Here is a 21,694-nt window from a genome sequence, read left to right as displayed (position 1 = left end):
GCAGGCTTATATAGAAACATGGCTTTTCATCCTAAGTTTTAGAAGGGAATACTTGTTCTATGCTTTTGTATGTAAACAATTGGTTGCTCACAATCATACAGGTGCCTTGACATTTTTTTTATGCAAAAATATTGGTTAATGCTAGACACAAAGATAATTGGAACACGTCACGTACATGGGATGCCACGCCTGCCTTAGTCACTATTCGTAATTCTGGAGTGGAGCCATTTTTTGAACCTGTATTTTTGACAAATAGGATGTGATTCGTGTTTGATTGGTCAAAAGCAACAATGGTCACAGAAGCGGGCGAGGCTTAAAACAAAACAAAAAACACCGCGATTACAACAGGTAGCCCCCTCCCCCCCCCCCCCCGTCAACAAAGTTCCTGAATATTTTTTTGATGAGAAACAATTTTTTTATTAATGGCAGCCAAACTCGCGCATGCGTCATCTGCGGAGGCGGTCATTTCCGAAATTCAACAAAACCACAAAATGGCGGAAGAAAATGACAAGGAGGCGTATGAAATCTACTGGACCATAGATGGTAGGTACTCTTGTATACTTTACTCTTTGGCAACGAGGTTGTTTTGTGTTACTCCTGTCTAAATTTAAGAATAATTGAGTATTTATATCAAAGACTTGACCGACACCGTTTGTTTTTACCCAGCCCGCCGACCAGCCGTCCATACGCGATAAAACTGTGTATGTTTCTCGGTTGACCAGTTACGATATTTTAGTATTAAATTACTTGTTTGTCACTTGTCTTCCGTTTTTTTTTTCTTCTTTGGGGGGGGGGGGGGGGGGGGTGTTGTATTCCTACCATCTACCATGCTCCTACTCACAGAACTAGGTTCGTTTCAACATCCCTGAACCGTAATTTTCAAGAAGTGTTGCATTTGTTTTATGATTTATAATTATTTTATTGGCTATTTTTTCTGTGATAATAAATTATAATTTTAAAATTAAATGGAATATATGTTATAATTAAATTCACTGAATCGTGGGAATCAGTCGTGTATTGACGGCAGGGAACGATTTCATCCAGCAGTCAGCACTTTAGTTTTACTAGATACAAATTTTGTGCAGAGTAAGTGCTAATAATAATATTTGAGTAGCAAATGATGATTTTTGAGTTGCAACGGATACATTTTCTTTGCATTTTTATAACGTTTTGCTCTGCTATGCCTACAAATACAAGGGAAATCGTTCAGTGGTGTACATCTTTTTGATGACATAAATTTTAGCCTTTGAATTGAAAGTGAGTGATACTTTATTATTAGGCCAAATAACAAAAAATACCAGTTGACAGTCTGGATTTTTCAAGAAAGAGGAGGATGAGGGCCTTAATATTTATTATTTACTATTTTTTTTCAAGATGGCTGCTAAGTATTTCAAATCAAACAGGCCACCAATTCTTCAGTTTGAATCAACCGCAAACTTATTTATTAATATGGTTGCATGAGGACCTGTGTTAACCCTAACAATAACAGGGTCGGATAACACTAAGTTTGCTGGTAGGCATTCACTTATATTGTTTTATAAAACAGACGGTTCCAAGTGTTCGAGAGCATCAAGTTAGATTCCTAGGCCAGTCCTTTTGAAAAGATGGTTTATTATTTTATTTTTTTACAAAAATCGAAAAATAGTAAATAGTTAAAAAAAAGGATGCGACCCCAAAAAAGGATGCAAGCGGGGATGATCAACTGGTTGTTTTTTTTTTTTTGGTCTTTAAAAATTACCAGTAAAGTGTCTAGTGTCTTCAACGTTACTCACCAAAGTAATAAAATGATGTTGCCTTTTAGTTGTGTTTACTTTACAAATGTTGGTTTTTTTTGCAGATAGTTTGCACAGCAATAGCTCAGGCAGAGATAGACGCTCATTTGTCCCAGGTATATATTTAAAGTCTAGATATATTTAAAACACCTTAAAGACATTTTTAAAACACCTTATAATTTACAGCTTTGATCTTCTTATTTTATCTGCTTCTGCTTTTCCTTCATTACTGTATAAACACCCGTAAGGGTTATTAGTGTAGTGTTGGCAGCGGAGAAAGATAATTAGTTTGTGAATAGGTGGGCACGGGTTTAGCCAGGCTAGCTTTGAATTTGTGGTAGTACGGTCCTTGTTTCCTTAGTTGATGCTGGTAAAAGGTTCCACTCTGGAATTGTGCTTGATGAGAGAGAATTTGTAGTCAGTCCTTTTTGGTGATACGGGATAAAGGATGTCGTTTTGAGAGCAGCTACGTGTGGATCTAGTTGAAGGTTTGGGTAGTTTGTCGCTCTGGAATACTATGATATTTCTTGTTGCTTTGTACAGGAACGTAAGTCTGTTGGAGGTTCTATCCTACGATATTCTAGGGCTGGCCAGTTAGTATTGTATTTAAGTATGCTTGTAGTGTCTTGGTCACAAAACAAGCTGCTTTCCGTTGTACTCTTTCTAATGATGCTTTCTCGGATTTGGTATGGGGATCCCAGCTGCCAGAACAGTACTGTAGACATGGACAAACAAGTGACTTGTATGCCGTGGCTTTCACTTTTTCCATTCAGTCATTAAATATGTCTCTGTAGAAGCCCCATGATACAAGATGATTTGGATGTAATCATTTGTGATATGAGTCCGTTTGTGATATGAGTTTGTCTCTTATGGTCCGTTGCCAGAACCGCATGGCCACGACTTTCAATGAAGTCAGGAGGCCAGACAAGTTATAACTAATTAATGCAATTTTTCCCACTAGGAGTCGATCAGCCTATTCGGAAAAAGAGACAGACTATGCAGAAAATGAACCCAGGCAAAGCTGCACAGGAAGGAAGGTCAAGAGGTCAAAGTTCACAGGTCAGACAGCCCATTGGGAAAGCTGGGAGTCGTCAACAAGAGACTTTGACATCCATGGTAACTTTGACTTAAAATACTCAGAACCTTACCCAATGCTTTCCCCATCTTGTTTCTTTCACTCAAACGACATTTCACTGTGCTACAGGATTTGTTGCGTTCGTTTGGGGTTTTACAACAGTTATTTAAAGCATATATTCAGGCTCAAATCCAGCCAAGAGTGATCTTGTTGTCGTGTGTGTTCATTAATTGTAGAAACGATCCCCTTAAAGGAAATTAATAGATTGAAAATGTCGCAACCAACCTATTGAAAGGAAGAAAAGCGCTGCAGAAATAAATTATCTGTGACACCAACCAAGATTATATATTTTTTACAAAATGATACAATTTATTTACACAATAGTTCTTCGGACACTTTCCAATAAATCAAGGAAGAAAGGCAAAATTGCATTTCTCTGCTTTTGGATCCGCAATTCCTCTAAACTAAACCAAAAGTGCGGTGATCTTGGTTTAATTGGCTGCATATTGTACCACAGCGCCTTGTAAACCCTAACAGTACACTGTGCTATAAAATGAGTTGGTCTCATAATTCAAATGTAGTCCCACATACCTTGCAGGAAAATACTGAATGCTTAGTGACCGATATGAGTCCTATATAAGTAAGAAGCCACTATTACTTTTGATTTTGATTTTATAAGTCGATAACATAAATGATATCTTCCTTATCAGGCTGAACCATCAAAGTTAAAAGAAAAGCCGTCTTTGAAGGATCTCCGTCCCGAAGATAAGAAGAGAATCGCCAACCTCATCAGAGAGCTGGCAAAGTAAGTCCAAAGAATTAATGAATCAGAGCATATAGGATTTGAGGCATTGCATGGTGAGGTATCAATATTTATTTGGTTAGCTTTTTGTGCTTGCTTAAAAACAGAGCTGCCTCTTTCTTCAGCTATAAATAAATCCTGCTTTTGGATCTACTTCTTGAGCACTGTGGACGCTGTTCCCCAAATCTCCATAAACATCTACAAACTATTACCTAAAGGAGGAAATTTTGTAATTTTAATGAGCTCTAAAATTTGGATCCTTACTAAAACAAAGTGTCAGACATGGCATACTTTATCGAAGTCACGTGGAATGTTGTGCCATTCTAGGAGTTTGCTGGGTACACAAATCAAATCAATTTCCTGAAACAGCATTCATCAGAAAGAAAGTTTTAAAGGCAGTGGACACAAAGTAATTATTAGCATAAAGTCTTACTTGGTAACGAGTAATGGCGAGCTGTTGATAATATAAAACATTGTGAGAAACCGCTTCCTCTGAAGTAACGTAGTTTTCGAGAAAGAAGTAATTTTCCACAAATTTGATTTCGAGACCTCATAATTAGATACTCAAAATCAAGCATCTGAAAGCACACAACTTCGTGTGACAAGGGTGTTTTTCTTTCATTATTATTTCGCAACTTCGGCGACCAATTGAGCTCAAACTTTCACAGGTTTGTTATTTTATGCATACATGTATGTTGAGATGCACTAAGTGAGAAGACTGGTCTTTGACAATTACCAATAGTGTCCAGTGTCTTTATAACAAATTATTGTTGTCCTTATTTTGGGTTTTCTAGGGCAGGGGAAGAAAAGGAGGTTATCGTCCAGCAGCTGAATGTCGAGCGTCAAACGTACGAAGAGAAAGTCCAGAGACTTCAGAACCAGATGGTGACCATCCTCAAAGAAAGAGAGCATATCCTTTGAAGATTCAATCGTGAACTATTCCTGAACCAGACTTTTTTACCTCCAGCCTCAGTTTGAACCGTAGAGTTACATAGAAGAACTAGAGGGCACACAAGGCTAGATATTTTCTAAGTTGACAAAACAGCATCGCATAGCGTATGTTTATCAACATACACGACATGTATTCCACATTCAACGCGCTTTCAAAGTTCATCTTACAAAATGGCGTGCATGTCTCCTTGCGGTCCCGTTGTATTTGTGCATGCAGCACCGCCAGTGCGCCCTCTAGTTCTTATAAATAACTCTATGGTTTGAACCATAGAGTTATATATAAAAACTAGAGGGCGCACGAGTGATGCTTCGTGCACAAACGCCACGGGACCACAAGATGACAAGCGCGTCATTCTGCACGCGCGTTGAATATGAAATACACGTTTGAGGTTTTTTTTATTGAACGCTCACGCGATGCTGTTTGTTCAACTGACAAAATGGCCGCACAAACACACGCTGTGAGATAGCTGTTTTGTCAACTTAGAAAATGGCCGCCTGCTCGCATACCGGGGCGCGTATATAGGCCAGTGCGCGCTCTAGTTCTTATATATAACTCTATGGGTTTGAACACAGTACCATTTGTGTTCAGAAATCAAAATGGCTGCCTGACACAAGTTGTTCTATTCTGACCAAGCCATGATCTTCCTCTTAAAGTGGAAGGCAGTTTACCTTGAGGCAAGGCTGAAACAAGGGGGTCGCTGCCTCTGACCTCAAAGCCTTTAGTGCTTTTAAAGGCACTGGACACTAATTGGTAATTCCTCAAAATAAATGTTAGCATAAGAACATACTTGGTAATAAGCAATGGAGAGTTGTTGATAGTATAAAACATTGTGAGAATCGGCTTCCTCTGAAGTAACAAAGTTTTCGAGAAAGAAGTAATTTCTCACTAAAATATTTGATTTGAATTCGAGACCTCGAATTCAAGGCATCTTAAAGCACACAACTTGTGCGACAAGGGTGCTTTTTTCCCCATTATTTTCTTGCAAAATCGACGATCAATTGAGTCCAACTTTTCACAGGTTTGTTATTTCCTGCATACATGTATGTTGAGATACACCAAGTGAGAATACTGGTCTTTTGCAACTACCAAAGGTGTCCAGTGCCTTTAATTGATAAATGCCTTGCGCTTGAGGTTAGAGTTCAAACAGCCCCCCTCACTGAAATCAAAGGAAGACCCATCATTGGCTGAGTCTTAGAGTTGTACAAGAATGGTGTTCCATTGTTAAACCCCAGCGAGGGCGACCTATAGATGAAAGGTGCATATAGCCCCCTCGCACATCGCGCAGCGCACTTACACATGCCCAGCCTGTCCACCACTTTGGGAATCAAAATGTGCACAAAGGAATTGACTTCCAAAAGGGCAGAAATGGTAGACAAGCATTGGAGGTGCCTTCCGTGTTGTGCAAGGTGCCTGAATCTGCTTCTGCAAAGCTTTTTAAGGTGCACAGATGTTCATCGAGCATCAAGCTTGTTTTGTTTTCTTAACTTGTAACCTGCACTGACACAAAAGCAGTACTTACAGTGTCAGAAGCTGCTTGCAGAGTACCAGTCACAGTTGGCTTCCGAACAGGAGAAGATTGCGGCTTCTTTTAACCTTTCAACTTTGACCTCGCCTCACAAGGTACGAGATTCATTTCAGCTGTTTTCTACGAGAATTGTAATGGTTGGTCTTTTCTGTTTCTGTGTATGTATTTTGTACTTCTTAAATGAAAGCTAATTTGAAATTTTATTTTTAAAATATATATTTTATTTTTAAAACAGCACAACAGCTCGATGACAGCCCCTCACTCCATGCAGGAACAAGCACCCAACACTATTCCCACCTCAGCAAAGCGATTAAGGAATGCCCATCTAGGAACACCCAATGAGAAAACAACCCACCAAGCACAACAGCCCACTCATCACAATGCTACCCCAAGGCACCCAAATGGGTACACGAATACACCCCACCAAAGTAGTGCCCAACTGCCCCCATCTGATGAAGTTGAATTCAACCCACTTCTAGCAAGCACCCATCAACTGCAACCTAGCTATCATGGAGAACCAGCCATGCAAGTTTCTTATGGAAGCAAGGAACACCCAAGAGGGTATTTCCTGAGACCTAGGTTCAACACCCAACAAGGGGAACAGTTAAACTTAACCCCGAGGGGTACCCACATTTACCCAAGTGACTCGCAAGAATCCAGGGCACAATCAGGTGATTTTAGACCCCTCCCACCAGAAGTGGATGATGACAGTAGAAAAACCAATTCTCCAGACTTAATAAATGGCTCTTGGAACCATCAAATGGGTAACCCACACCCAGCCGAGCACCCAATGAGCAACAGATTTCCCTGGGCCGCAAAAAGTGGGGCAACTGTTTACCCACCAGGGGGTCAGTATCTGGGTGACGGGCCACAGGTGCGTAAGACTCTGTCATCAGCACAGCAACTCCGACATACTAAGCTGGAACGGCAGAAACAAGAGTTGAGGGAAGAGCAAGCGTGGCTTCGACAAAAACTAAAAGACCAAGAAGAGATGCTGTTGTTGAAGCAGAGCCAACTTGAGCAGCACAAACTTCACTTGCTGGAACAAGAATGGCAAAGAGATCAAAGCCATAGGGCTACACACTGGCAAAGGAACGGCACAGACCTGGAATGGGAAGAGCCGCGGCTATTCAACGGGAAACGGCCGCAACATCCCTCGGAGAGCGAAAACGACAGTGACGACGCCGCTTCAACAAATTTCCCACCGGAGAATTTCACTAATCAACCACAAACCGTGTTGACAAACTCGTTGCATGAGTTAACTTTAAACAGACAGGATTTTGAAAGTTGGGGAGGAGAGCCTTCAGGGGGAAGAAGAGCTGCTATGGCAACTGGAAGAGTAAAAGGAGGATGGGAGAGGCAAAGAGGAGAGCATATTGATGGTTATGCCTCACTTTATCCCAACGATCACGGGAGACACAAAACACAAGGTAAGTCTCTCCATGGTTGGAATGCTGTCTTGATAAAATATCAATCAGATTTGTTCTGCTGGGCAAGAAGTATCGACATTATGAGACAAAATTTGACGATACAGAAAAAATGAAAAGAGGTCAATGAAGCTTAATTAAACCTTTTTTTTGCCTGACACCTGTTGGGTTTTCACCATTAGTCATGTTTTGATTAAAGATTAATCATTTTTTTATTTTTTTTATTGTACAAATTGTTAAAAATCAATGACAATAACCTTAATTTGAGAGGTAGAACCCAGATTGTCTCGTCTTGCCTTGCCTTGTCTTCCAATAAAGCCTGCTAAGAATCATTTTAACAGATTCGTCCTATACTATGAGTCATGATGAAACCTTTGTGACTCTTATTATGATGGAGTTACACTTCTGCCTATCCAGTGCAGACCGATAGGCCGATGCATCATTTATTGATTAGAAAAAAGTATGGATACATGTTTAAAGCGCCGAACTGCCATAATGGCATCAAAGTGCTAAATACAAAGGTTAAAAGTAATTACCTAATGACAACATTACAATACTGAGGGTTTCCGAAGAATACAATTTGAATAGACAATTACAAAAATACAATTTCAAAAGATAATCTTCCTTCTGCCTCGACCCTTCAATGTCATCCACTGTGGTTTTGAATGGTAGATAAACTATGCCAGCCTGCAAATGCAATACGGTATCTTGTTGTAACTATTGAATACGTCTATGCAGTACAAAGTTAGTTCTCTGCACACTGTCCATACCCTGGGTAGTTGGATGATTTCAAATGGTTGGTCGCTTCGCTGGAAAATGTTAAAATGAGTAGGAGGGTTAAGTTAGTACCAACATTCATAATGTAGGAGACTTTTTGGATAATATTGGTTAATCTATTGATTTTGGAAATGTGCACAAGCTCAAAAACTTACCTGGTAACAATTTCATACAGCTTCTCACACAGCTAAAATTCGCTTAACAATTTTCTGCCCAGCAAAAATGAGCCGGATACCAGTCGCAGAAGAAACATGGGGCTCGGCTTTGGGTTCGTTCTCTCGTCTGAAGCCCCAAGCGTGTATACGCAAAACATGTGCAAATTGTCAAAACAACCGGCGGGCCAAGCTAGCCTGAGCCGAATCCAAAGCCGAAGCGGTCATTTAAAAAATGGCCTATGAATATGGGCCTTGGTTTGTCTGCTGCCACCTAGTGTTCCAAAGTCTTCCATTCTCAGCTATGACACTATCTCGGGTTTTTTAATATATTATATAATTTGTTTTACTTCAATAATAGTGGCACAGGATATTGACAAACACTTTAGTGGGTTTGGTTATTTCCCCTCTTATATTTTGAAGAGAGAATATTTATAAAAACATCTTTCCCTCCAAGGTTCAACTTCCTCCTCTCGATCCACGTCTAGCTCCACCAATCCACCGTTAGTTGACCGTTCCACCTCACCATTCCACCACCGAGACCCCAGACTGACTGCAGCATCGGGCCGAGTCAACACGGGGACCTCTCCGGGGACCAAGGGTAACTTGAGTCTGTCCCCAGGGAGGGTCACCGTAACCCCGGCACCCTCCTCAAGGTGGAGAGATGTCGGGTCTGGCTCCAGGCGGGTAGACAGTCAGAGACATATGGAACCTCTTGCTTGGAGCCCAAGACAGCCAAGACATGATGCATCGATGAGGAAAAGGTAAGACAGACGGACAGAGAGTAGATTTGCAAATTCACGAGTCTAGAATGAAATACTTCTTGAAATGTCTCATCCACAAACTTGTGAATCTGTAGCTCAGTGATAGAGGTCGTTAATTGCATTTTTGTATCGGGAATGTTCAAACATGAAAAATGCGTTCTTAGAAAATGAATGTTTCTCTTTGCTAGACAATGGGAAAGGCTTTTGGGACGCTTGGTGGCAGCAGGCTTACCAGGTAAATTCCATTGTTCTCGGTCATGTGCGCACGCTCAGAACTACATAAACAATGGAAATTTACCTGGTTAGTCTGCTGCCACCTACGTTCTAAAGTCTCCCATTGGAGACCACTCTTGGTCGCTAAACTCCATTTGCCAGGAGTTCCAAAGTAAGCAAAAGCTGTTTTATTAAATCCATACATACTGCACTAATGGTATTACAGTCCTGAGCCGACGAAACCTCCTATCTTCCAATAACATTTATTAGTACAGCAGAATGCTGCTATAATGAACACCGCTGGGACCATAAACTTTCAGTGGTAAAACGGTCGCTTGGCAAAAAAATAAAAACAACTTACCTAGGCAAAGATGTTGGAAGCTTTGTGCGATACTCCTGGAAGTAGAACCCAGGGCATGCTGTGTATAGTTATCTGTGTGCATTTGCTTTGACAGAAAACATGCGCGCTGCCATTTTATCTTCAAAGGCAAGTGATTTCGATACTCAATTACCACAGCTGACATTGAGAGCTTGCACAGTAGGAACTTCAAGCTAAGCACTCCATTTTCTATTGTATGCTGATATTTTAGTGTTAGGTTCATACATGTACTTCACCTGTATTGCAATAAGCAAAGCAAATTTCCCTCGGTCCCATTTTGAGTACGGTACATACCAGATTGTTTGCGCCGAGTAGTTCGCATTTACTTTCGCATTCGCTTTAAGTATGAACTGGGGTGGATTTCACATGGAGTTAGGACTAGTCTTATCTCGAGTTAGGACCAGTTACTCATCCTAACGTAGGACTATCCATGCAGTTTGTATATCTCCTAGGACTAGTCCTAACTTTGTGAAATCGACCCCGTGTCTTTATACTTCGTCTCTAATTTGTTTTTCAAATTTCACACAGCAATGTAACCCACCTCTCTGACTTGATCGACGACTTGGAATCCCCACCCCCACCGACCACGACCCGTGCCAGACCTGTGAGCACAACCCACAACACAAGCACAGTCCGACACGGACATCAATCCACGCCAGATCTGTTCCGAGATGAAGTACTTTTTACGGACACCGAGACAGAAGTGCAAGAATCTAGGATTCTGGAAGACGTTTTCTTCCTGTGAGTTCAAAATTGCTGCTAAAGAAATAATTTCAGCTGCCTCAGACAACTAACCTTGTACCAAGGAGAAGATTTTTCAGGAGACTTCTCTACTACCGCTGAGTAATAATAATAATAATATTAATAATAATAAACATTTCTATGGTGCTTTACAGTTAACACAGCGCCTCACAAGAAAAACAGAATTCTGGAGACTCAGTTCTAAAAAGAACTGTCCTGCCTTTTTAACAACTACCTGGACGGAAGGTATCAGCCAAGACTAGGTTGTAGTTAAAAAGCAGGACAGTTCTTTTCAGAACTGAGAAATCTCCCGAATTTTGAAAATCTACTTCGCAGTAGTAAAGAAGTCTCAGCAATTCCAGAAGTAGTAGGTAGTAGAATATAAAGCAAGACAAGTTCTCAAAAGAAAATAATCTACCCAGCAAGAAGATATACACATGGTAAACATTGAGACCACACCATGCAATGCCTCAAACCCCATACAACCTCACCTTATTAGGCCAAATAACAAAAGTACCAGTTGATTGCCGGATTTTTCAAAAAAGAGGAGGATGAGGGCCTTACTATTTACTATTTACTATTTTTTTTCAAGATGGCCGCTAAGTATTTCAAATCAAACAGGCCACCAATTCTTCAGTTTGAATCAACCGCAAACATATTTATACCTATTAGTTGCATGAGGACCCGTGTTAACACTTAAAGTGATTTGCTGGTAGGCATTCACTTATATTGTTTTATGAAACAGACGGTTACAAGTGTTCGAGAGCATCAAGTTAGATTCCTAGGCTAGTCCTTTTGAAAAGATAGATTTAAAAAAAAAACAAAAAAAAACTTGAAAAATAGTAAAAAGTAAAAAAAAAAGGATGCGGCCCCAAAAAAGGATCCGGGTGGGGACGATCAACTGTTTTTTTTTTTTTTTGGCCTTACCTATAATAGATTTTTGTTTCCAATTATTTCTATCAATAAAACCCACATGAATGAATTGAAAAAATTATTATAATTTGTCAACTTTTTACCTGTAAAAATACCTGAAATATTAAACTGTTTATTAAGTGCTTGAATTTCTTGTTAAACTTTTGTACTTTGTGCTAGTTTGGTACAAGTTCTTTATCAATAAAATAAATTTGTTATCTGCTGCATTTATTAGTGGTCATTTTAAGTTTGATAATATGGTGTGCAAGTCTCGAGCATCTTCCAACTTTATAATTAAGTTTTACGTGTGGCCAATTGTGTTTCTTCGAAAATCTTTCATGTAGTTTATGGCAATAAAAATTATATCATATTCTAGAGAAAGTCATGTTCAGCCATAAAATATGTGAAAGTAAAATATATTCAACAAAAATATAGAAAACAGAATAAGATTTTACCTCTGCTTCTGGTTATTTGTTAAATTGAAATTGTATTATTATGAGAATATGCTATGGGTATTTTTTATTTATTTTCAAGAATTTTGTAATAATATCATTTGATTTCGTAGAGAAATAGTCTTCTGTCAAGTTGTTTCCCCTGATTTTTCATAAACGCAATAGAAAGCACTGATCACACTGAACTAAAATCACTTGCTACATATAATTTATTTCATTGAAATGTCACATTACAAAAGCAATCTTATTTATTATACAGGCTTTTTTACCATTCCAAAGTCAATTATACAAATGAAGTGGTATGATCAACTCCACACTACAGACCATTTTGACCTTTGTAAACCTTTTCTCAAGGTGTAGAAGTCTTCACCATACCACAGTGACACACCCATGCCAAGGCAAATTCTCAACCCAGCTTTCTCCCTTTATAAAGACACAGGGACACTATTAGTAATTGTCAAAGACCAGTCTTCTCACTTTGCGTATCTCAAAATATGTATAAAATAACAAACCTGTGAAAATTTGAGCTCAATTGGTCGTCAAAGTTGCGCGATAATAATGAAAGAAAAAACACCCTTGTCACATGAAGTTATGTGCTTTCAGATGCTTGATTTCAAACTCGAGACCTTAAACTCTAATTCTGAGGTCTCGAAATCAAGTTTGTCGAAAATTACTTCTTTCTTGAAAACTACTGCACTTCAGAGGGAGCTGTTTCTGACAATGTTTTATACTATCAGCCTCTCCCCATTACTCGTAACCAAGTAAGGTTTTATGCTAATAATTATTTTGAGTAATTACCAATAGTGTCCATTGCCTTTTAGTGGTCGGCTAGCTAAATCCCAGATAAAACACCCAAAGACCAGTCAAACCTGACTGCAGGTGGCTCAACTATCTAGTTCAGTGTTGAAAACATCCCTATTTAAAGGCACTGGACACCTTTGGTAATTGTCAAAGACTGGTATTTACACTTGGTGCATCCCAACATAACATGCATAAAATTGGTCATTGAAAATGCAACGATATAATTTGTGTGCTTTCAGATGCCTAAAAAAAGGCTTCAGACCTGAAGTCTTAATATTTTGAATGAGAAATTACCTCTTTCTCTAAAGCTATGTAACTTCAGAGGGAGCCGTTTCTCACAATGTGTTATACTATCAACAGCTCTCCATTGCTTGTTACCAAGTAGGTTTTTATGCTTACAATTATTTACAGTAATTACCAATAGTGTCCAGTGCCTTGAATATGAAATATGGACTAGTGAAAAAAGCTGGCGGCCTGGAGAAAAGGACAAGCTGACTGGTCTCGCTGGCTAAACCCTGCAATCCAAAATGTACCGTTCACAGAAATGATGGGAGGCTAACTTGCAGAAAACATCCCATGACACCCACATTCTGATTTCACAGGAATACGTTACATTCCTGATTTTACAACAAAAAATACCTTGCGTCAAACAGCACTTGCACTGTTACTATTTTACCTGCTGAGGTGCAACTGTTGAAACATTGAACTTTAAACAGCCAATAAAGGATGATCTCAAATATATAGATATTACAGTTTTCTAACAGCTGCAGTCCATAGGAAACATAAAAAATACAAGTCTCTTACCTCACGTTAAAACATGGTAAAAATGGGTTTTTCTCCAGAACTCTCCAAGCCAAATTTCAAAAAAATGCGGGGTCAAACAAACCCGCGCAACAAAGGAATCGTGACGTCAGTGGCGGCTATTTGATGTGGAAAATAGCGCCCTCAGTTTGCCAAAGCTGAACTGTGTTCAAACCCAATTAGCGATTAGGGGAAAATCGTCACTGGCGTCAAGGGGTCATTATAATAGATAAGCCGTTTTTGACTCTCGGCTGAAAAAGCTGCGCCGCCAGGTGCATTTTTGACTCGAGTTATTTATAATTAAATGCAAATTTTGAGAGTAAAATGGTTATTAACCGGTATCTAAGATGTCTGCTTGGCCATAAAAAGGTAATAGTTGAAATATTGAGATCATCCTTTATTGGCTGTTTAAAATTCCTGCAAGTGCTCATTCATATTTCAGTTTGCGGAGGATTTACCACAATTTTTGTTCATGATTAGGATTTTTAACAATGAATTGAAAAAAAAGTAGAACATACATGCCTTGTCAATGTACACCATACATATTTACAACCTTAATGAAATTAAATTTGCTTAGTTTTAACCATAAAGTATTCGCCAATGCGGGGACAGCTCTTTCATCATTAGACTGCAACATTGTAGTTTTATTCAGCACCTGGAAACACTGTTAAAATAACCATCTCAAATAAACAAATAATGAAAAAGCACACCACTGCCAAAGTTCATAGACCGGCTTACAAAGCATCACAAATACCCAAGCACTCCAAATATGGTTAGCAGACAGAATAAATGCACCATCTGTGACTGGTATCCGGGCTCGTTGTTCTGCTTAAGCTGATTTGTAGGACTTGTACAAGCAGCGTTCACTTTTGAAGCAGGTCCTCCATCGATACAAGCTAAATTGGATTGAGCAGATGAGAATGTCACACAAACATCCACTGATGTCCAATTTATCCGTCTGGTCAAATTGAAGATACTAACAAAACAGGGATCCGAAAATGTCGGCAAGTAGATGGTGATGAACACCAAGAAGTTAAAGAGTGTCCCTCATCAGTTCTGGACTGGAATAACATGGAGGCCGCGCAGGCCATGGCCTGTTACCCCTGGTCTTGGCCTTGGTGCCCTTTTGCAGATTGCCTTTAAAAATGGCCTTGCCCTCTCAGAGATGAAATTCCAGGCTTATAGGGGTATCACCAAGTTTGCCATCAAGTCACGAATCGCTGCAAATATGGTGCAATCAACTGAAAAAACAAAAACAACAAATTGAGTTGTCAGATTTAGATGCTTTTCTAAGCATCGCTATGTAATATAAGTTTGCTTAGCAGATCACAGGTTACCAGCTAAAATGACACTGATGTGATGGTGACTGGTTCCCTGAAAATCATCTCCGGATCAATTGGGGCTGGTTTTCTGTAAGCCTTCTGCTAGGCAGATCGCTGGTAACCAGCCACAATGCAACTGTAAATTGGACTGGTAAACTAGAACTCTGCTGCTTATCAGTAAATAGAGTACCAGCCAACATGTTTACAGTGTGATTGTCACTGGTTCTCTGCAAAATATTCCACCAGCCAAAATGCAAATGAAATTTTGACTGTCAATCTACTGCTAGTCAGAACACTGATCCAGCCGATTTTAACTTTAAAAAGTTGCGATGGTCAATGGTTCCCTTCAAAATGCAATTGTCATCGGGACTGGTACCATGCAAACCTTCAGCAAAGCCAAATGGAAGATAACCAGTAAAAATTGCAACTGAAGTGAAAAAGGCCGTGTCCGAAACGGTGACTTTGGCTACAGCTACGGCTAGATTGCGTGCGTCTGCCTATTCTTCAACACTATCAGATGCGCTGATCTAGTTGAGCTGTAGCCGAAGTTGCCGTTTCCGACAGCCTTAGGACTGGTTCACGGCATAGTTATTATGTAGCGGGATTCACAATAACATCTCAGTTCGCTTTACATTTATGTGCCCTGCGGCCCATTTCACGAAACGCTAGGATTAATCCTAACTCGAGTTAGGACGAGTAACCCGTCCTAACTTAGGATGGGTTCAATTCGTCCTACGTATTTGAATACAGAACTGAACCCGTCTAAGTCTTAAGATTAATCCAAAGTTAGGAAGAGTTTGGTGAAATCGACGGCTGGCCATTGGGTCAATAACATTCCTTCAACCTATCTCAGCTCCCTGGGAAATTGCAGCCCTGGGCCGTGGTGCTCCAAAGGCTTTTTCATACACAATACCAACCTATTTCCTGGCAGGTACATTGTGTACTCACTGGGTGAAGAGAAGCAATTATAGTAAAGTATCTTGCTCAAGGACACAAGTGTCATGACCGGGACCCGAACCCACGCTCTGATGACTTAACCACCAGAACTTGATTTCAATGCTCTTAACCACTCGGCCACGACACCCTACAAATGAAATTTATAAGCAGCTTCACAGACTTTCAAGCTTACCTTTGTTCTGGCACAACTCGTTCCATCTTTTGAGCATGTTGCTGACTGTCGCTATGCTGGATGTGGCCGGAGTCTTACGCTTCATCTGGAGGTCTGCTTGGGTGGTGGTGTTGTTCTGTATGTCGTGGATGATTGGAATAATGACGGTCTGAGGGTCCTGACCTGGTGGTAGGTTGACCCCAATGCGGGTCAGTTGAATCTAGACGAGGAAAAAAATAAATTTGGGTGTCAAATCTGAAGTTGGCAATTTCAAATAACCACTCCTTGCCTTATTTCATAGAGCTGCATATGAGCAAAAAAAATATTATGCCAACCAGATTTAGGTTACAAACCAAAACAGCAATTTCCTGGCTCTGCTTACCGTAAGCAAAGAATCAGTGCTTGCGGAAGTAGAGAGTTCCGTGCTTACGGCAAGCGTATTTTACGGGTTAGCAGGAAATTTTGGTCTCTGGGCGTGTGCACTCCACGCTACTAGGCATTCTAAGCTTACAAGTCTAGTGCAGAAATTTGGCGGAGAATGGTGATCGTAAGCGCAGAATTCGGCAGTAAGCAGAGCCATGAAATTGGTCCTAGGCCTGGTTGCTTCGTTTTTGAAAGGGCAAGGGCACCAAGGCATTTTCTCCTTGGTAAAGGGCACCCTATGAGGAAATTGTAACTACTGGAGCATTTCAAGGGCACCAAGGCAATGATCAGGCCTGCAGCATGTCACGTTTACCATCTGTGACTGGTATCCTGCACGTGTTTGCAAAGCTGAAATTTGTTTACCAATATTTTATGCTCTATGAAATTTGGCCCTGGGTCCAATGTACCTGCTAAAGCAGACAATTTGGCAGAAAATTTGTTCTGCTCACCAAATTCAAGCAGAAATCAAGTCAAAGACAGTGCAAGTGATATTGCATTTTGGCTTATTCCGGCATTGCAAAACCGTTTTTTATTTATTTTTTTCCTAAAAACGTAGTTGCATCTGAAACTTTCACAGGTGACTTTTGTATCTCTCTTGATAATTTGGCTGATAAATCAGGGTTATGTTGACAACAGCCAAATGATGACCCTCCTTTTAAAGACACTGGACAATACTGGTAATTGTCAAAAAAGACCACCAGTCTTCTCACTTGGTGTATCTCAACATATGCATAAAATAACAAACCTGTGAAAATTTGAGCTCAATTGGTCATCGAAGTTGCGAGGTAATAGTGAAAGAAAAAACACACTTGTCACAGGAAGTGCTGTGCTTTCAGATGCTTGATTTTGAGACCTCAAAAGCTAATTCTGAGGTCTTGAAATCAAATTTGTTGAAAACTACTTCTTTCTAGAAAACTACGTTACTTCAGAGGGCGCCGTTTCTCACAAGTAAGGTTTAATGCTAATAATTATTTTATTTATTCTTTTTGAGTAAATTACCAATAGTGTCCAATGACTTTAACATCTAGTACATCATGAACTTAACTTTGATATTATTTTAACATTTAAAGGAGAACTCACAAATATCAGCATCTTGTTCTTGATGACTATAGCTGCAGTTCCGGCCGATGCCAGTCCGGACGGGTCATTCGGCGGGATGGTCAGGCACCATTGGAGGGTCCACTTCAGTGTCCGGTCGGGTAACAACTCCAGTCGCATTAACTGCACCAGGTCCTTCATCATGCGTATCGGAGCGCTCAGGGCCCGCGTAAAGGCCTGGATAGCATTGGGTTTGTACGGAGGGCAGACAACCTGTCCAGAACGGAAAACAAAAGTGCTTCTTAAGAATGGCATTAAGGATTCCTTCCATTACAGATCTACAGGTTCAAACTGAGTATGCCAATCATGCCTGACATGGGGGTAGCTGATAGAGGGTACCCCAATGTTCCATACTTTACCACGTTATTTTCCTCTTGTACATAAGTACCCCCCACCTAAAGTCTTCTAAAAATAGCTGAGATTCCAATCACACAAAGAAGACACAATAATAATAATATTGGTGTCGTGGCCGGGCAGTTAAGAGCACCGAATTCAAGCTCTGGTGTTTCTGATCAGCAGAGTGTGGGTTCGAATCCCCAGCAGTGACACTTTAAGCAAGACACTTAACCATTGCTTCGTCCTTCAGATGAGACGTAAAGCCGTTGGTCCTGTGTGTTGTGTAACGCGCATATAAGAACCCAGTGCACTTAACGAAAAGAGAAGAGGTTTGCCCCGGTGTTCCTGGTTGTGGCTGCTTAATGCGCCGTAGCACCTTGCAAACCCTTATAAGGTGCTACAAAATTGGGTCTCAGAATTCATAACTTCAAGAACCTATCTTTCTGTAAAAATGTATATACTCTTATATAGTGCACTTAACACGCTGTGCCCTGGTCATTGGGCCAATAACATTCCTCTAACCTTTCTCGGCTCCCTGAAGAGAGAATACAGCCCCAAGCTGCCCTAACGCTCCGAAGGCTTTTTCATACAACATATCAACCTCTACCCTCGCTGGTACCCACTTATACCCCGAGTGAAGAGAAGCAATTATAGTAAAGTCTCTTGCTCAAAGACAAAGGCGTCATGAAATCACCAAGTCCCATACCCAGCACCAAATAAAACTGAGGCTGAGAGGAAGTTGGTCTGGTGCCCTTCCTGGAACCAAAACACTTGTCATACCTTTTAACATACAGTCAAGATATTTTTTAGCAGTCAGTGACTATTGGTTCAGATAATGATGGTCTTTAGGAATTATTCATAAATACCTCAGACATTTTCGCTATTCCTATTGGTGGAGAGCGAGTCACGTGGGTGTGTTTAAACCTTTGTTTATGACCGGTAGAAAGTGTTAATTCATGGGCGTGACACGCGACGTTGCACCTGTTCTTATAAATAGTTTCTTCATTCCTATTGGTCTAGAGCAACAGCTGAAACAATTGTGCCACATCACGCGATATGCGTGACGCACACAGCATTCCCTTATAAGGAGTTGTTTACCCGAGGGCGGCGGAGGGCTTTACCATTTCATAGCTGGTATTTCTTATGCAATTAGGTCTCTTTTTTTAAAACGGGGGGTGGGGGGGTTCCACTACTCTTTTACGTTTTAATGTTGTTGTTTTTTTCTTATAAATGTTAATGTTTTTTTTAATAAATGTTATTGTTTTCAATTTTTACATTTTAATATGTTATCTGTTGCTGTACAATTGGAATTTAAATTTTTATGTATTTTTATACCTGATGAATAAAACAGTCCAATTCAATTCAATTGCTCATCAATAGGAATTTCCATCGGTCACTTAAAGAGTTCCACATTTTTATTTTCCACAAATAATAATTTTTACAAATTTTTAAGTATTTTTACCTTTGTATCAAAATATCGTTCCAATACTTGCATTTCATCAGCAGTCCATCGTTCCTTTGAATCTGTGCAAAATAGAGTAATGTAAATGTTAAATTTTTGTAAGAAAAATATAGCAATTAACAACATTATACCAGGGCTGTATGCTTCGTTTTTGAAAGGGGCAAGGGCACCAAGGCAATTTCTCTTTGGCAAAGGGCACCCTATGAGAAATTGTAAATTTCTACTGGAGCATTTCAAGGGCACCAAGGCAATGGCAAGGGGAATCGGAGGCAATTGCCTCCGTTGCCTCCGTGAAGTATCAGCCCTGTTATACAGACAATGGTCGACTTAATTAAACATGTTCATTAATTATCATCCATAGGGATTTTGAATTTTAGAAATTTATATTTAAATTTTTATAAAAGCAGTAAGCACATGAAAAGGCATTCTAACATTACGCATAAGCAAATTTTTCTGCTTTAGTTAGCACGAAAATTTGCTTACCATTGAGCACCTCTATGAAATTGGGCCCTGGGGTGGATTTCACAAAGGTAGTCCTAACTTAGGACTAGTCCTAGGCAATGCTAAGAGATAGGACCAGTCCTTAGTTAGGATGAGTTACTGGTCCTAACTTCGGACCAGTCCTATCTCTTAGCATTGCCTAGGACTAGTCCTAAGTTAGGACTACCTTTGTGAAATCCACCCCTGATCCTACAGCGATTTGTTTCGTCTCACTGAGATGAAAAATATTTTCGTGAAATTGTTTTCGACTTATTTATACCTGGGCAGAAGGTAGGAAATCGGTCAGGACTACTACTTTAGCTAGTAGTGAATTGTTATTAACTTCACTACCGCAGAATGAGCTCTTGAGACCAATTAAAACTGGTCTGAACGGTTTGACTAGTTTGCTGCATAGTCGTGGTCAGGAGAGTGTACCGTACCTTGGTTAGGTTTGACCTGTAGATGTAGAGTCTGCATTGTGTTGGGATTCAGAGCGACCCAGTATTGCAAGGAGTCTGAGTGGAAATGCAGCACACCAGGCTCATTGGACGGAATCACTTGAAGCTAATCAAGAAATAATCAGAAACAAACAATATAAAGTAGGATTGCAAACTCTGCAGGTTAGGTTTGTGGTACTAATAAAGAAATAATCACAGACAAAGAATATAAAGTAGGATTGCAAACTCTGCAGGTTAGGTTTGTGGTACTAATCAAGAAATAATCACATACAAAGAATACAAAGTAGGATTGCAAACTCTGTAGGTTAGGTTTGTGGTACATAGTGTAGCACCGAATTCAAACTCTGGTGTTTCTGATCAGCAGAGTGTGGGTTCGAATCCCCAGCCGTGACACTTGTGTCCTTAAGCAAGACAATTAACCCTTGCTTTGCCTTTCGGATGGGACGTAACACCATTGGTTCCGTGTGTTGTGTAACGCATGTAAAAGAACCCAGTGCACTTATCGAAAAGAGAAGGGGTTCGCCCCCAAATTCCTGGCTGTGGCTGCTGTATGCACTGTCCCGTTAAACCCTTTTAAGGTGCTACATAAATGGGTCCCAGAATTCATAACTTTCAATAACCTCTCTTTCTGTAAAAATATATATCTTCAGCGCCTTGAGAACCTTGTTGGTAGATACGTGCGTGCGCAATAAGACTTTGATATTAATTTATTATTATTTGCAATCTCTTTTGAGCAGTTGGTTCTGGGAAGAACTCAACGTTTCAATCAGTATACTCTGAAGACATTCAGAGCATACTGAAATATTATAATGAACTGCAAGTGTTTTTCTCCAATGCATTATTAAACTTTTTTCACATTATTTCATGAAAGATCTTTATAACATGTATCTATCTGAAACTATCCTCAACTTGTTAAGTTGTTGAGTGACCTTTGACCTTACCGTATCCCCCATCATCTGCAGCACCCTCTGCAGATGTTTCTTGCTGTACACTGATCCCAAGAATCTCTCCATAGGGGAGCACATGTGGGCCGCTGGTCCCCCGACAACCCCTGGCGGCGGGGCGGGGCTGAACAGCTTATTGATGGCCTCGCAGGAGAGCACTGTCGGGATGGATGCCGCCCAGGAACGGGACGGGAGGTGGCGGGCAGGCCGGCTCGTCATCGGACCTGCCGACTGGAAGGATCCCGTGGTCTGACCTAAACCACTGCTCCCTGGGGAGTGGGTGGCGGCCATGCCGGGAGAGTGGGCCACTCCGTAGCGGCCGATTGGAGAGGGGCCCGGGACCGACGGGGACGCTGGCCAGTTACGTTGCCCTGGTGACGGCATAGCTAGTCCCATGTTTGGATACGGCGAGTTTGCGTTATCTGAAATACCTAGAAGAGCAGAAAAGAAACACACTAGATTTATAAAGAACACAACACCAATTTGAGAGGACAAGGCAATTTTCATTTAGCAAAGGT

The 21,694-nt window shown here is 40.4% G+C and overlaps 2 protein-coding genes across 2 annotated transcripts in view; one reads left to right on the top strand and one right to left on the bottom strand.

Moving 5' to 3' along the window:
* The first annotated feature begins 465 nt into the window (after nt 1-465).
* LOC139944884 (uncharacterized) lies at nt 466-11,997 on the top strand. Its single transcript, XM_071942034.1, has 9 exons — nt 466-543; nt 1,838-1,888; nt 2,734-2,888; nt 3,558-3,652; nt 4,444-4,559; nt 6,100-6,221; nt 6,362-7,556; nt 8,940-9,246; nt 10,367-11,997. The coding sequence occupies exons 1-9, from the start codon at nt 492-494 to the stop codon at nt 10,581-10,583; spliced, it is 2,310 nt and encodes a 769-aa protein (XP_071798135.1). The 5' UTR covers nt 466-491; the 3' UTR covers nt 10,584-11,997.
* A 74-nt stretch (nt 11,998-12,071) lies between these two features.
* LOC139944882 (mediator of RNA polymerase II transcription subunit 14-like) overlaps nt 12,072-21,694 on the bottom strand; it is a 44,679-nt gene continuing 35,056 nt past the window's right edge. Inside the window, exons 34-39 of the mRNA XM_071942033.1 lie at nt 21,174-21,607; nt 20,215-20,338; nt 19,295-19,356; nt 17,479-17,709; nt 15,997-16,195; nt 12,072-14,786 (exon numbers count right to left, since the gene is read on the bottom strand). Coding sequence (XP_071798134.1) covers nt 14,725-14,786; nt 15,997-16,195; nt 17,479-17,709; nt 19,295-19,356; nt 20,215-20,338; nt 21,174-21,607 — 1,112 coding nt within the window. The 3' untranslated portion in view covers nt 12,072-14,724. The remainder of the gene's footprint in view (nt 14,787-15,996; nt 16,196-17,478; nt 17,710-19,294; nt 19,357-20,214; nt 20,339-21,173; nt 21,608-21,694) is intronic.

This window comes from Asterias amurensis, chromosome 12, assembly GCF_032118995.1.
Source record: "Asterias amurensis chromosome 12, ASM3211899v1".
Classification (NCBI taxonomy): Eukaryota; Metazoa; Echinodermata; class Asteroidea; order Forcipulatida; family Asteriidae; genus Asterias; species Asterias amurensis.
The sequence above is the reverse complement of the archived record's forward strand: the minus strand, read 5'-3'. Positions and strand labels throughout refer to the sequence as shown.